Source organism: Sylvia atricapilla, chromosome 2 (assembly GCF_009819655.1).
Source record: "Sylvia atricapilla isolate bSylAtr1 chromosome 2, bSylAtr1.pri, whole genome shotgun sequence".
Lineage (NCBI taxonomy): Eukaryota > Metazoa > Chordata > Aves > Passeriformes > Sylviidae > Sylvia > Sylvia atricapilla.
Window position 1 is genome coordinate 63,923,830 of NC_089141.1, and position 16,887 is coordinate 63,940,716.

General features: G+C 35.2%; 1 protein-coding gene across 5 annotated transcripts in view; it reads right to left on the reverse strand.

The window, feature by feature from the left end:
* DACH1 (dachshund family transcription factor 1) overlaps positions 1 to 16,887 on the reverse strand; it is a 355,298-nt gene that overhangs the window by 163,304 nt on the left and 175,107 nt on the right. For all 5 annotated transcript variants that reach the window (XM_066313379.1, XM_066313376.1, XM_066313378.1 and 2 more), the window contains exon 3: positions 6,833 to 6,994. In XM_066313379.1, coding sequence (XP_066169476.1) covers positions 6,833 to 6,994 — 162 coding nt within the window. The remainder of the gene's footprint in view (positions 1 to 6,832; positions 6,995 to 16,887) is intronic.

The following is a 16,887-nucleotide window of genomic DNA, read 5'->3' on the forward strand; positions in this document are numbered from 1 at the left end:
GTAAATATGATCAAACAATATAAATAGCTGTTTGTTTTTGTTTTTTTTTTTAATCTTGCTTAAAAGATAGACGTATTAGTTTAGATTTTTCCATGAACTCAATACAGTTTCATAGCAAGCCCAAAGCACAAAAATCACACTGGCAGCTTTTGCTTCTGCAATTTTAGAAGCCTGTTCTGTAGTTTCATATAGGTAAAATCACTCTTTTCAGAAGCAATATACCTATACAATCAGAAAAACTTATGAGTATATTTATAACTAAATAGTCTTTTCGTGTGAATAGCTAAACTTCTCACCTGCTGTTTCTGAAGAGTAGATTTATTTCCTTTTCTTGTCTATTTCACTGTGCCTCAACCACTATTTAGCCATGACTGTATCACTGTCTTGGAAAAGACCTGTTACCTCCTGCAAATCTTCAAATCTTATTCCAGAAAATATTAATTGCATGCACTGAGAGTGAGATCCATTCATTTAACTTTCTTTATGTAACTACAACTCAGTAGTTGCATGACTAAGCACTTGTAAGGTGCAATTTATCTGATCTACTTTTGCCATCTACTTTAGGATGAGATGGATCACCCCTACAACTGCCTATTCCTGTCTGTTGAGTCTAAGGTGACTCAGATGCAAACGTCTACATTTGTTTCAATGAGCTTCACAGTGAAGATTTAATCTAGATGAGGGGAACTGCTATAGCAAAACCGACCTTCCAATATGAAATGCTGAATCTTTGCTCATAATTCCCCTTATTTACTAACTGGTGCTCAGATCATAACAACCAGTTCATTGCCTTGTTTAGCAAATTTAAGTATCACAATTAGAGGCTAGGGAACTAGATATGGAGAAAATATATTCTTGGTTGACAGACAAACATTACATTTTAGCTATAAGATGCAAGATTTTTTTTCCCATGATAAGCAAAATTCTATAAAAAAGCTTAGTGACCTGATTATAACTAAATGATCTGTTTCTGGTGTTCTGTGTGTTCCCGAAGCACAGTTTTATGAAAGCATTCCTTTAACTTGAAATACGATGTGCTCAACATAGCACATTTGTCCTTAAGGCTGTATGATTATGCTTTTGCAAGCACCTAGACAGCACTTTTCACCCACAGATCTCAAAAAAAATTTACAAAAGTAGATATCTGTCATTGACATCATGGGACATAAGACAAATGCTTGTCAAAGTCACATGCACAGTCTCATCATTAAAAGAAGTGCTATGTATCATACAGTAAATAATGACATTCCACAAAGAATCCTTCTGGTCTGAAGTTAATATTTATCTTATTTTCATTTTTGCAAGTGAATACTTTTAGAAAAGGAACACATCCACCTAGGAATATATACATTCAGTTTACACTAAGGGAAAAATACATATAAAAATAGTATAAAAGTAAAAAAAAAAAAATAAATCAGTGTTTAATCTGTTAAACAATAGAAAAATTCTTATGAACTAGTGATACTGTCATTGAACTGGAGAGAGTTTGAGAACAAGCTTGCTCTGGCTTTTTCACCCTATGATTTGGAATCTGCTCACAGTACTGCCAGCTTAACCAAAAAGGATTAACTCCCATATCCAACTGAGAACACAGATAATTCTCAGTAATTGGTAAAAAATGAAGATGAATGGGGCTGAGAGATAAGGAGCAATTAGCTCATCAGCAGTTACAGCTGTGCACTCAATCCGGATCCATCTCTTGAGTCTCAGCCCCTTTTAAAGAACCCAGGCAGAATAAGCACAGGACACCCCCTCCCAAAAAATTGCCATACCTGCCCATCATTCCTCTGTCTTCCATTTTATTTCCATGCTATACAAAGACACCTGTCATAGCATTCTGTGTAAATTACTACCTCTCCCAGGACCTGTACCTACAGCCAATCTTCTTTTACATTGAGGTAAAAAAAAAAAAAAAAAAAAAAAAAAAAAGGGGTGTGGGGGGGGAAGAAAAAGGAAAAAAGGGAAAAAAAAAACCCCAAACCCAAAACCCAGAAACTAAATGACTACTGTAGACACTTTTAAGTTCCCTGTCAATCGTTTCATTACAGCAGCATCATCTGTTTGAAAATATAAGCAATTCCCTCATCTAATTATAGGGAGGATTTGAGGTTCATTAACATTGCCAAGGCAGAGAATCAGATGTGCAACTGCAGAGCTGTGCTCAGTGGCCTGCATTCTCTGTTTCCTTTTATTTGCTTTTTCAAGGTCTCTAAGACTTTTTCCTGGAACCATAAAAGTAATTCTTTGCCTTAAAATAGACACGTGTGTTTAGAAAAAGGAAATTACTGCATTTTGTACTGTTCTATTATTGTGCGAGGTCACCGGAGAAAAATAATTTCACCTAAATCATTTTATCTCTGATTCTGGATGAAAAAAAAGAATAGTATACAAGCAAGCATTACTTTTGAACAACACATCACAGGAAGCCTTGTATTTGTCTCATAATTTTAAATATTGCAAGGTAATGCAGATGAAGAGGAAACCTAACATGCCAAGAAAATCTCTTAATTTTCAACATATTTTGTGGTTGTTTACGGATTAACATGCTAGCCAAGTGTAAAATGTTGCCTTGTATTTCCTAACTGTGTTTAGAAATTAAGAACACCAAAGTCTTCATGATTGCTTCACTTCCTTAAAGAAATAATAGCATTTTTTTTGTATGAATGTAGTTTAAACAATGACATTTTCTTGAGACATCTGTTTTGAGATCACATTTTGAATAGATATGAACTCATTTCCTGCTAAGCAAGTAATTTACTATTGTTGATAGTTGTTTACAAGTTTTATGAGTCATATTTTAGCAAGTGGCAAAGGTCTTAACAAATCCTTTGAGTATTCCCTAAAGTGTATGCATAGTGTTTTCATTATATAAAATGTTCGGGAAGCAAAAGTATACGAACTATTCTTCACTTCCTAACAAGTTATAGATAGCAAACTCCAGCTCACAAAAATAGCTTTTAAAAAGTATTTATTTTCAAAGGCTTTTATCTTTTGCTGCTGCAGGTTAATGAAGTAGGACAGCATGGCAGTAAGTACTTAAGCAGCAAGGAAACGACAGAACTGCTTTACCTATCCATTGCTTCAAAGCATCAGATGGTAAACATACACCTGATCCTAGTATCACACTAAGATGTTAATATGACAAAGAGTAGGACCTTGTCAGTGAAATTTAAAATTTGACCTTGCCACTCTTTCTTTTCGTTCTGCAATTAATTTAAAAAAACAAAACAAATCAATCAAACAAAACACCAAAAACCACCACCAAAAAAACACCCAACACACAGCATAATCTTTCTTTTTTCCTTTGCTGCCCTATGCAATTCATTTTTTAAACAAAACCCCAATAATTTATCTACCCTGCATGTTGTATGTAGAATTGCCACTAAAAAGAACCCAGGACATTTTTCCTTCTTATCTGCAATGTAGCTCATATCAGCCAAGCTGTCACAAGACAGTACTTGATATAAACAAGAGATTGCAAAGACATCTCAGTAATCAATATTAGGATGGCTACAGTATGGAAGCCCCAACCACTGCATATCATTTGTCTCAGCATCTATTTCTATGACCAAATGAAGCATTAATTCAAATCATAAATCTATGGTGATTTAAATCTGGGAATGAGCACCTGCCTGCTTTAATGATTTATTTTGTACATTTCAGTAAGCAGGAGATTTGTCCATATGAACTGACAGGTCACCTTCAGATGCCAGTAGCAGACTGTTTATCACCATGCAGACTAGCATCTCATCTTAGCAAGTAAATATTAAACTAAAAGAATCCAATTGATTGTGGATGGGGGAGAAAGGCGTTGCAGCCATATATTTTACTCAGTGTGCTAATACCTCACTCTGATTCCTCTGTAATCTCTTTTTTTTTTTTTTTTCTTTTTCTTTTTTTTTCCCCTCTTCTAAAATGATAATTCTGGTGGGAGGATGCAAGCTCAAGGTTACCAGCAAAACTGAAGAGATATAATATAATTACTTATTAGTATCATTGGCTTCTTTTAAGTCCCTTCACTCACTAACCTTTTGGCCATTGCTTCAAAGGACCAAGTTAATAAATTTGTGTAGAGCTTTGTATAATTATACAACATTCAACTACAAGAATTACTTCTGTAATTCACATTAGGCATTTGATTAAAACCAAAAAGCAAGACAATTCGGAAGTAAATCTGACAAGTCGATAAGATAAGATAAATAAATTAGGGGTCCTTATTTTATTTATCTGCCTTTATATAGGCATTGGAGCACAGGATGATCGATCCATGCACACCATAATGCCTGCTACATATGGGCTAAGATGAATCAGTTAAGCTTTTAGCCTGGTTGGATCATTCGTTCCTTTTCAGTTTGGTCAGGCATATAACCTAATTTAAAATATATAAACTAAAATCAGGTTGTTTCCTTTTGTTTTATTCTTTCCTCCTGCCAACATTCAGTAATGCAATATTTCATATTCTTACCTAGCAAGCTATAATTTAAAACGTTAATGATATACGGCCTTGATAATATTTATTTGAAAATACATAAATAAACACACACCTGAAGAAATGCAGGAAAAGAAAGAGTATGCACCTACTACAAAGCAACGCCTTTGAAATATGAGTTCTTGTCAAGATAATACAGTGTGCTAATTTTCAAAAATGCAACTAATAAACAAAGAACTTAACCCTTCATGAACCTAATAATACCCTGATATTAGTAGCAGTAGGAGTCACTTCTCTGATTCCACATGCATGACCAACACTGGACACTAGACAGGGTTCACTATAAAAATAAATAAATAAAAGCAAATTGGCTTTGAGAAATTCTCTGCATGAAGGGTGCAGCTCAAGACAAGACACACCGACAACAAAACTGTATTTTCAGAACCATTCCTCATGGAATGGAGACAACTGGAAAGCTATTCACTCTACTTAGAAGAGCCATTTTTTTCTGAACAAAATTAACTCAATTCTTCATTCAGTTAAATTGGGAAATTAACTGAAGCTAACAAGTAAGTTAAGGGGCTGAGAGGAAATTTTGACAATGACAATAAATAATCTTGCTTCGCTAAGTTTGCCCTACTAAAATAGCTAGAATGCATTTTCTTAAATAGGGAAAATGATTAGGCTGTCTAAAAGAATATCAGTTATTTAAATTATGCCTAAAACAAGGATTTCAAAATAGATATTTTTCTTTTTTATTCAGAGGAAGTTCAGATATTCCTTCTATCCATTCTTCTACAAATACTCTGTGTGGTTTAGATGTTGATTACCTGTTAACTTTTCCACCCCCATGGATGCACATGTGGTTCATAACTAGAACTGCCAAACAGAACAGCAGCTCCACAAACCGGTATTTGAACTTTTTATCTCACATAATGGATTCATCTAAGCCTGAAAATCTAAATTAGCTTCTAGGTCCAGCATACACTCTTATTCTTCTCAGTTTGTATTTACACTTTTCACTCTTCCTCATTACTTCACTTTTCTCCCAGTGTACTAGAGGCCACCTGGTCCTTCCACTTCATTTGTACCTATCTCCTCCTCCCAGATTTCAGACACCTGCTCTCTACCCTCTCTTATTTTCTCTCCAAGAGAACAATCTTTACACTTGTATTTGAGTAACTGCATATGTTGGTATCTGGTATCTGGTATCACACACAGTTTATGACAATTTTCTTCACCATCATAGAGGTATTTTTAAGGCCTTTATTTAAAAGGAAAACAAAACCAATCATATAATCTCCTTATGGAGTAATGCACATATATTGCTGCTATTTAGACCAGTATGTGCCCAGGTGAACCTGTACTTTGAACTCCAATTCATATTATTTCTAAATAATACTATACTGATGCCTACTGAACTGTACAGAAGCACTGTTCCCAAACATGTATTTATTGATGTTAAGGCTAGTACATACCTTCTAAGAGTCAATGCATTTAGAAGATGAAAAAAAAAATCTAGACAAAGGGACAAAATAAAAACAAAAAAGCTACCTGAGGCCATTTTATTCCAGTATACACCAATCTTCCCTGCAGTCTTCTAAATGTACCTCTCTGTCATTGAATTTCTGTTGCTGAGTTAATACTGTCTCAACATGATAAAAGGATCCAATACAATGAAATGGCATAACAAAACATTTTACAGCAGACACACACAGTGATTAAAGATTTAATCAACAACAACAAAAAGTTATCCTAGCTTTGAAGTATGCTTTAGCAAAACAAATTGTCCAAACAAATGAATAAAGTATACTGAAACAATTCTTTTTTGAAAAAGAACTAGAGTTGCTGATGGCTGCTTAAGAAATGGAAAAAAATGTTAACTACATTTTAAGAACGTGTTTATTAAAATAAAATATGATAGGAACTGCAGAGCATGGCAGAATTTATTGTGTATGTATGTTTTCCTTTTGTCACAGGGCACATGAAAGTATGAAATATTTTGCTTTCAAGCTTGTGTTCTGAATTACCTAAAGTCGATACCCAGCACACTGAGCAGGAGACATTGTTAAATTTCACTTTGACACCATCATCTGTCACTCCACCTGTACTTTGAAAAATGAACTCTAAGCAATCAAACCACTTTCTTTCATGGAAAATATTAACTGGAGTCTGCAAAAGTAGCCTGAGAAGAAAAGAATGTTTTTGTAATGGTAACAACAGAACTGAACGCTAGTGTAAAGGTCAGGTACAAAATCAAACTAAAAACATTAAGAAAAGGAACACAAATATGCAACTTTTTACACCAAATCAAGGAGTTCAGAAATAAGTTCAGAAAGATCACCATTTTAATAAAATATCTTAGTATTAGGGACATATAATAATGCTGTGTCTGAAACTTACCAACACTTGAATTCAGATCTCCATTTTCTGAGTCTGCTCCATGCTGGTTATTATTTGCATGATAGTTGGACATAGCTTCCAATTTGATTTTTTTCACTTTCATTGCTTCTGCTATGGCAGCATTGGTGGCAGCTGCTGCTGCTGCAGCTGCTGCTGTCAGACCTGCAAAGAAGTAGAAAAAGATTTGATATTCATTATTCTATGAGTCTCCATTATTGTAGGGACTGGTATTATTCCTTCATGCTTGTTATATAAGAACAGAGTATTAATACTGCAGAGTATTATTCCTCTTGTTGGTTTTGAAAGCTATCAACTTTTTCAAGTAAAATGTTTCACAGCACATTTAGATAATTACTCCTAAACATTCATCTAAACTTTAACTTGGTAAGTGCATTCATAATAGAATCACAACTAGATGCGCCTACAAGTATACGCAGTCAAAAATCTAATTTAGCTTCAAAATGGTGTCCTGAATGTCTAACTATGAATAGGCAAATATGTACATAATCATACTTAGTAAAAAAGTTCCCATTAGATCTCTAATGTTAGACATGCTAAAGAAAAAAGGTCTATAATTTCTATTTATGAGTAAAAGATGATAGAACTCAGACATTTCTCATTTCATACATAACAGCAAGGAGATGTAGTTGTTCTAGGAAACATTTCTAGAAAAAAAAATGCAGAACATTGTTTTGCTTACCCAGACTTGAAGGCCTCCAAGTATTTATCAATGAGAAGAGGAATTAAAACCCATTTTATATCAATCCCAAAGCCACCAACAGGCAACTCAATTGCTCATCCTACCAAACCAAGTTTCTGCCATCCAGCCATTTACAAGAATGTTCTACAAACCCAGGAAAATTTTCCTTTGTATGGAGCAACTGGATAACTGGCCCAGTTCTCCAGTTGCCTTCAAATCTCAATATTAGAGGCAGCTTTTAATCAAAGTCACAAGGGCCTTTGCAGTTTTTGCCCTCTGTGCTGAGGGAGGGTAATTCTCCAGTGGTTCCCAAGCCCTACTGCTGCCCACCCAGATCCCTCTGCCCCAGCCTGGGTGGCAGCAGAGAGATGACAGTGTCAAAACTTCACAAGAGCTGCATCCCACACACAACTGATGCAGGGGGCAGAGCTGGAAATGACAGAGAGCTAAATCTAAGAAATAAAAGAGAAGGCAATAAAGCAGGTAAGTTTAATGCATTGATACTCTCAGCCCTCAGCCTGTGATGCCACAAGAAGAAAACAGATCCTCAGTCATTTTGAATCAAGATTCTTGCCCTGAATGTGGAGAAGGCTTGAGAAACTCAAGGTAATTAGTTTAAAGGTGCCTGCTCGTCTGATTTTCAGCTACTCTGAGAGGTGTGAAGTGTCTTATGGATCTCAAGAGGAACTAACTCCACAATTTACTATTCTAAGGCTGCTGTCTAGCATAGGAAGAGTGCAATTTAGCAGGAAAGACCAAATAAGCAAATAATCCCAGGCTGCTGAGGTAAATATTGCTAGCACCATTGCTTCCCAGCGTCTGTTGTTGTCCCCTTTGACTCCTTACATAGAAAACAAATTCACTTTTGCCACGTTTTTGGCTAGTGATGGGGAGGGACAGAAGGCAAATTCCAGCAGGGCAAAAGCAGAAGGTGAGCAGACATCAGGAAATCTATGAGGTGGCATAAGAGGTGCCTTTGAATATATTATTGCTTGACTGAAGGTTTTTTTGTCCTTATTGCTTTGCATGACCACATAAAGATTCAAGCCTCCCGACTCTCCTCACAGGCTGACTTCTGACACCTCCAAGTGTAATGAGAGTTACTGAACAAGTGATAATTACAGATCAATATTCTTTAGAAAAGTGCTGTTTCAGGTAGATGTACCAGAAGCCAAAAAACGAATGAGAAGGTGAATAAATATAAGGGTTTACTTTTATTTTAGCTTCTGCTACTATCACAAATTGTGCCTGTTCTGATCTTAGAAAGGTATTGACAATAACATGGATTGCTTCCAATTATATTTTTACCTTAGAGGAAGGATATGAAGCCATACATTATACAAATTTGGTTACAGTCCCTAAATTTGGCCACAGAAAAAGGGATGGTGCACCTCTGAACTTTGGTTTGCATCCGGTGCTCATTAAACAACACAATAACCTATACTTCCTTTTTTTAATATATGTATACATCCCTGAAAAGCTAAAACTAGCCTTTTTAAAGAACAATTCTTCGGAGGAATATTCTGGTACATTATATTCAGTGGCTACAACAACAGGCTCCAGATTTTTGGTTGTGACTACACTTACAGACCAGCAGTTTTAAAGTGCTTCCAAGTACTGGGATAAATTACATACTAAAGAGATGCTGGACACAGATTTTGTGAGACCACCTTCAATTATTTTGTTTCACTGGAATAATGACATAGATGCAGAACTCCTGAAATAAAAATTCTCTTTTGCTAGAAAGTTTGCCAAAAAAAAAAATTAAAAAGAAAAAAAATATATATATATGCTTTGGTGCATCTCCTTGGATGGGGACAGAGAAACTAAAAGACAAATTGATTAGTTCTGTAGAATGATTTTTGCAAAATAATGTTCGTGGTAAAAAATGATAACTTTATAAAGTAGAAATTCAACTAATAGTTTAATTCCTTCTCTTGTACAATCACCAAAGTGCCTGAAATGATTACCTTGCTATACAGAAATTAATGGAAACCATACAAATGCAAAATGTGTGTCTCATATAAGCACTGGCGTAAGGAGGGAAATGAAAGGAATAATTCTCAGAATTCTAGCTTAATGATGGTCCCCACAGCAATTCCAGCTTACAGCACAGCTTATCCTTTACTGCTACTTTTTCCTAGACCTGACTGTGATGACATAGCAAGGCAAGTGGCAAGGGAGGCCTGAAGCCAGTAATCAGAGCCATTCGCTTTATAATCACTGGTGCACTGTGGTGTACTGAGGTGTGGTACAACCCAGAATTTCAGCACAGGGCCCACCTTATCTTTCTTATCTCACTAGTATAGGCAGGCAAATATGTTATGAGCCGACGTTAATACAGTACTATGTATCTATATTTATATTTTAAAATACTAAGTTTTAAAGTTGCAGTATGGGTATATATCCAGGGAAATACCTGTGATTTTAAAAAATTATCCTTTGAAAAAGCCTTTTGATATAAATATTATTTATTATCAATTTACTCTTACAATAAGTAGCCAAGGAATTTCCAAGGTGCACAATTCTCTACACTACAAAAATGTTATCTTCAAAAATGAGATAACAAAATGTAACCTACAAAGTCAACTGAAATGAAAAAAATAAGGATCACACAAAGTGGCCACGAAGGTATTTTTTATTCTTTACAAATATTTATTTGAACAGTTGAAAAATATTCAGGCCAAAATATTCAGTGGATTAAAGTCAATGGTAGTTGTCATTAATATTCTGAAATTGATAAGTTGTTTATGTCTGGCATTCTTCCTGCTGATTATGCAGTGAGACAGGCAGCTTTATAAATATCTCATCACTCCATCGTCACACAAATTTCATCGACAGTGCTCATGCACAGCTATTAGCAATATGAATCTAACCATTACAAGAGGAATGAAAATCGAACATGTGGCATTAATACGCAGTCCTGGTTCCTAACCATCTGATAGGCAGATGGTGTAAAGCGGATTCTCCAGCTGAAATGAAGGGGCACATCATTTAAAACCTTGTTTGCATTCTAACTGATATCAGTGCCATATTGATATACATGATACATCATGGCAGTATTTGAACAATCTAGTTTGTTTCAGTCATAAATGTTTACAGCCTTGTTTTTTATCTTTAGAAGCATGTTCTGAGGAGCGTATTTTTAATTTATGAAACCTATTGTTTACTTCTGTTGAACCAGAAGATTAGCAAAGAGCAGGAATATTAAATTACCACAACCACAGCAGTATAACTAAGATGGATGAATAAAGTATGGTTTTTCAATATGTTAGTAAAGGAATTAAAAAATTAGCCTAGACATTTTATGCATTAAATACATTTATTCATTTAAACCTTACAGCTTTTTTCCCATGTGACATACTTAGAACTTTAATGCTTTATAAAGCCATTCATTTAAATCTCTTACTGCATGCAATTAATCTTGTCCAACAATTTAATTCAAAAAGCAAAACATCAGAAAGTAAAGTTCGATTCAACCATCACACTTCTGAAGTAATCTCTGTATTGCTGACAGTTCCTATAGACTCATCAGCAAAAGTCTGTTCAAGGTGTCTTGCAGGAGCCATGTGAATTTGAATTACAGCTCAATTGAACGCTCGCCAAGCCCTAGTAGGAACTCAGGAACAAGAAGCAGAACACCAAAAGAGAGCACGAAGGATCCTTTCCTACTAAGTAAGGCCTTCTCTCTTCTGTCACTAGATTACTTTGGCCTGTTGGGTGTGTTTGTAGCTGTTAATTATGTTAATAAAGTTGCAGCCTGCTGTCTCTGCCAAATATAATCATAAGCTTTCTCCTGCCAAGTCCTAGTCTAATTTACACCCGTGCAACTCTACTGAAGTCAGAATTTCGTGGGTGAGAATGAGACCAGAAGTAGGCCCAGTATGTGTGGTCTCTAACGCTGAAAAATGAGTGAACAAAACAGAAAACAATGACAAAAAAACCCCAGCATCTTCAGAAAACAATTCTGTTTTAAAAGCAAAGTCCCCAAAAGAGCTGTCATATATCATGACAGATTTTTGAAATGTGCATGAATTACTGATGGGCACTAAATCACATCCAGGGTTTCTCCCTTCCAACAAATAATATTGCCTTCCTGCCTTAAGAGAAAGCTCTTAAAACTTTCAGTTTTGATGGGGTGAGCAGCTTACAATACACCCTATTTGTGAAGCAAAATAGAAAAGGACCTGTGAGTGGAAGTTTTTGAGCCTTCAATATGTCTCAAAACACACATTTTTTTAATTGCATGCCTAAACTTCATCCTGGGACAAATTTAAGAATTATTTAAATAATGATCCTAATTCACATTTAACCTTCACATAATTATGCCTAAGAGTAATAACAATTCCTAACAGTCATTCCAATAATTTCCAAGCAACTATTGGCTTTCTTTGTATTTTATTTTATATATATCTATATATATATACTTATGAGTACTTAAAAAAAAATCAGTAACATGTATGTATTTACACAAGCTCCTTCTTTAGGAGGTTTACAACATTTTCAAGAAACTTTATCTTTGTCATCACAGAATAGGCATAAAATCCAAATACAACTGTAAGCAGTGTGCTACATTTAATTTCATTTATTTGCTGGAAACTTCATTCTGCAGAAACACTTTACTCACTGCATGGGAGGAGTTCCAAATCTCATCTCAATTCTGAAAGAACTCCATTATTTCAAATTAATGCTTAATCCTTTTTCTTTTAGTTTATTTCAATGGTACTGACTTGAAAATATTTCAAGCTCTTTCTTGATTGAATACCAGATTTTATATTGTGGCTCTTACTTCAGCAAAATTCCTACTAAAATCTGAAAAAAAAAAAAAACTACCTCAGAAAGAAAGGCAGAGTTACCTCCTAGGACCTGACCCCGATCACTGCAGGTTATTGCACTGGTTTCACGGGTTTCAGCAGTTCAGGTACAAGTTTTTGGTAGCTTATTATGCTGCTGCCTAGTTATTTCAAATGAAATAGGATCCTAACCTTAGTCTCTGATCTAATGGGTGTTTTATATAGTGTGATACATAAAACAAGAAGGGGAAAGCAATCTGCAGGAGGACAGAGGTCTGATTACATAGACTGGATTGCAGAAAGAAGAACTTCACTGTAATGTTCTACTGAAATATACTGAGTTTCACTAGAAGAATTCTTTATGTATGATGTATGTCCAGAATCTCACATCCAGAAACCTTATTTCTGCTAAGCTGTCTAGATTGATCCAATACAACAAGCTTGGTATACCCTAAAAAATTCATTACCTGTTATTTGGGATAATCAAAAAATTCCTGTCTAGTCCCCCTAGCTATATTTTCCTGATCAAGTAGAGTGGTTCAGCATAAACTGCTCATCTAGATTTTTTTTAATATCTCTTAAAGGCCTATTATTAAGGGTATCATATTAATGAAAAAGGAAAAAAAAAAAACCAACAAAACCTTGCACTTAAAATATTGTTAAAGAAGGAATACTCAGAAAAAAAAATCACCCATGGTTTACTGGTGCAACTAAACTGAAACTGACAGTCTTGCACTGAGAGAAAACCAGTGTATGTGAAGCTCAAACCATCTGTTGTTCATCAGTCTAATCAGAACTTTTCCTGCAACTACTCCTAACTTGTAATATGAATTTTGAGGCCTGGGTATAGCATTTAAGATAAACAAGCAAAAGAGTTAAATTTCCACAGCAATGTTTGAACCTAGAAATCTTTTTGGTTAAGATGTGCCTCCACAATTAATAACACAGTTGCAGAAATAAAACATTGATGTAGAAAGCAACAGTGTCCTTTTGTTTTATTAACACTGGGTTTTTTTGGTTGGTTTTTTTGGTTTTTTTTTTAATAGATCTACTAGCAGGTCGGACAATGCTTCAAAAAAAGGGTAAATGGAATTATTTTATTACTAATATTTGACATTTGTGGAACTGATTTACTTACATTCCAGTAAGTTATTCTTTCTATACATTCCTTTGTACTGAAGAGTAAAAAAGTGAAATCACAAAGTGCATTTCAAATACCACAACAAATTACTAACTGTTACAGCTTCATGGGGTTTTGTAATCTATTAATTTATTATTGGCTTGGTGTAATTGTGACAGAATTAAACAATGTATGTTGCATAACTGCCTGGCTATACGGCAGTCTTAAGCAATAGTTTAAAATCCTACTGGAATGCACACAGCAACAATACAATACAATTAAGAGAGAACATTCTTTCTTAAACAACAGTCATCTTTTCAAAAGCAATAGATTCTCAGTTCTCATTCACTCTGTTGCATTATTCATTTCATGTGCAACCTCATGCTGGACCATAAATTGTTACTTTATCTAATCAAAGGCGACTTAACTCCACAAAAGGTCAAAGGTTTAATTTTGTGAAGTATTATCTTACGCTATGAGTTTAACGGAAAAATAGAAGAAGAAAAACAGCCAAGAAACTGGTAATAAATGAACCTTTATTGCCTCAGGCATTGGCCTAGTTAATAAACTTTCACTGAAGGTTTCTTTCAACTGTTATGGACAATGAGGTAAAAAAAATCTTAAATTACAGCCATGTGTGACTTTTAAAGCAGGCATTCTTTTTTATCTCAACCTTCCCAGCTTAGGAAAAAGACAAAGAGATTGTCTTCAATTTCTTAACCAAAAATGTATGCTTCTAAACAGATGAAAAAGTGCAGATCAAGCCTTTTAAAAGCAGAGGTCAGCTTTGAACAATATAAAAAAATACTTTTCCTTAAGTGTCAAATCCTGATCCACAATCTCTTTAACGGAATAGTATGCTGTTCCAAAAAAACCAGATATGTGAGAAGGCAAAACATATATATACTGACAATATATTACGCTAACAATGATGGTTGATTCCTGAAAGACTTTCTGTTTTACATTTGCATTGCTACAGTGCAATAATGGCTCTTCTTACATAGAATGACTTATTACGGGAACAACTTCCCTGCACTTTTTACAAAAAGAAGTTCTTTTCTTCTTTTCATGTATATTATCTCATGTTCTCACAATACTATTCTTGCTGTTAGGAGAAATTAAAAGGTTTAACATAATGACAGTTACTAGTGGTTATTGGTGCTCAGTGAAATTTCTTCATTTAATGTTCTTAGATTTTACTAACTACAATGTCTTTTATTGACACACTCTTTGGGACCAGTTTAGAGAAGTGTATTACAGTTTTTGTTATACAGTCAAAAACAAGAAGACCAGTAGTATTTAAAAAAAGCCTTAGCCTTTAACTTTAGTCTAATTTATAGCTAGATGGACACAACTAATTAATTGTAACAGTGCTACAATTCAAAAATACTGAAAAGACGTGTTCATGCCTGTAACAGCAGTAATGTAGCTAAATACTCATAATCTTTCAACCAGCAGGAGCTTTTGTAGTTTTTTTTTTATGAACTTAATCCACAGCTTGACACAGATCCTGGGGTAATGGCACACAGTTCTTTGATTAAACTAATATCTAAACACTGCTGAGGCAGTCTGATGGCCCTGTGCAAGTGTTTCCCTACTACTTCCAAAACTCAGCCTTGCAAACAGAACTGCCAAATTCTTTCCCATAGACCCACTGTAGTCCATGTGCCTAATCATGTGAGTGAAATTTAACTTATCCATGTGTGTAAGTATTTGTGGTACTAGAACAAGATCAGAATAAAATGAGATTTTAGCTGTGGACCGCAATGGTGCAATTTTAGCTTTGACAACCTTCTGGTGGAATGGATGTGCCCCCAGAGGGACCTGTTCTCTGCACTGAGTCCACACACTGAAGAAACAGCCCACTAATACTGAGATCCTATCCAAGCCTTTGTGGCCTTTATGGCTTTGGGCATAAAGCAACATTTTTGCCCAAAGAAAGGAAGATTCGATTCTCACTTCCAGTGCATAAGAATAGTCAGCTACAGACTTATTTCAGGCTCCTGCCATCCTCAGGAAGTGAAAACAGCATTATTCCTAGTCATCAAAAGAGAAGGCAAGGAATTCAGGGCTTTAGCTAAGATGAAATATTATCACAGTTGTTGACTAGAGCACCTTCAGTAAATGTCTAAAATATAAACTATTATTTCAAGATACTTTAAGTTTCCATTGAATTATTCTTTATTGGTATTAAAATATATTTTACATATTAAAAAACCCCATAAAATATCTTTAAAGAAAAATTTGTATCCTGTTTTGACATATTTAGCTTTAAAGCAGAGATTGTTTTGAATCCTCTTGCCCCTAAAAAGAAACCTTTATAATACAATATACCTCTAAAAATTCTATAACTGTTTTCTGATTATCTCTCTCTATTTGCAGTGTGCAAAGCAAGTTGTGCCACGCATTAGAAAGACAGAAGTCAATATAACATTGGAAAAAAATCCCAGAAATCCACTGTTATTTCAAGACACTTGTATCCTTGTTTTAACACAGCAAGTTGAGTAAGAGAATTTTCACATTTCTGAACGTAAAGAATTCACCTGTAAGGGTCAGGAGAGACCTCTCTCCTTCTTCATTCTTTTATTCACTAGAAGTGTTGTAACTTCAAGAGCTGCACTGTGGCTTTGGGGCTCTTTTTCTTCTCTCTTTTTTTTTTTCTTTCCTTTTTTAAGTTTTGTCAGATCCATTATGCATTACTCTGTGCCAGAGGCAAGGCATGGGGCTAAATGTACTGTTACAGCACAGTGATAGCAGAGTTTGTACTGTGATGCAGAACTGTGATACTGTACAAAGTAGCTGTGATAATGACTCACAGGTAACACTGTGTAGTCCTTTTTTCAGATGAAAAGGCAGTCAATTGTCACAGACAGTCCTCTCTCACCTTTATGCTCCAATTGTTGCACAAGGTAACAGGACACTAAATCCCAGAGGTAGCACCCTGCGTGCTGACCAAGGCATTAGATAAATGTTTTTGGGTGGCATGTCATATTTGACGACTAAGTATCTCTTTCCAATACAAACTATGGCACAACATGATGTGCACTTGTGTTGTGTCCCAGCACTTCATCAAAGCATGGATATTAGGACAAATTTATTCACTGAAAGAGTGGTTAAGCATTGGGACAGGCTCCCCAGGCAAATTATGGTCACCACCTCTGGAAGTGTTCAAAAATAGATAGGTATGGCAGTTTTTGACACAGTTTAGTGGGCCTGGTGGTGTTGGTTAAAGGTTGGACTTGATGATCTTGGAGGTCTTTTCCAAACTTAGTAACTCCATAATTTTTTTTATTCTAAGGCCAAACTATCACGCCAAATCAAGGGAGTTCTCTCACACCCACAGTGTTCAGTGAATACTGAACTCCATTCAGAATACTTTTGTTTCATATGTCAGAATTGCCTGCTACACAAAAAGTAAACATCTGAAGACTGTTAATGATGT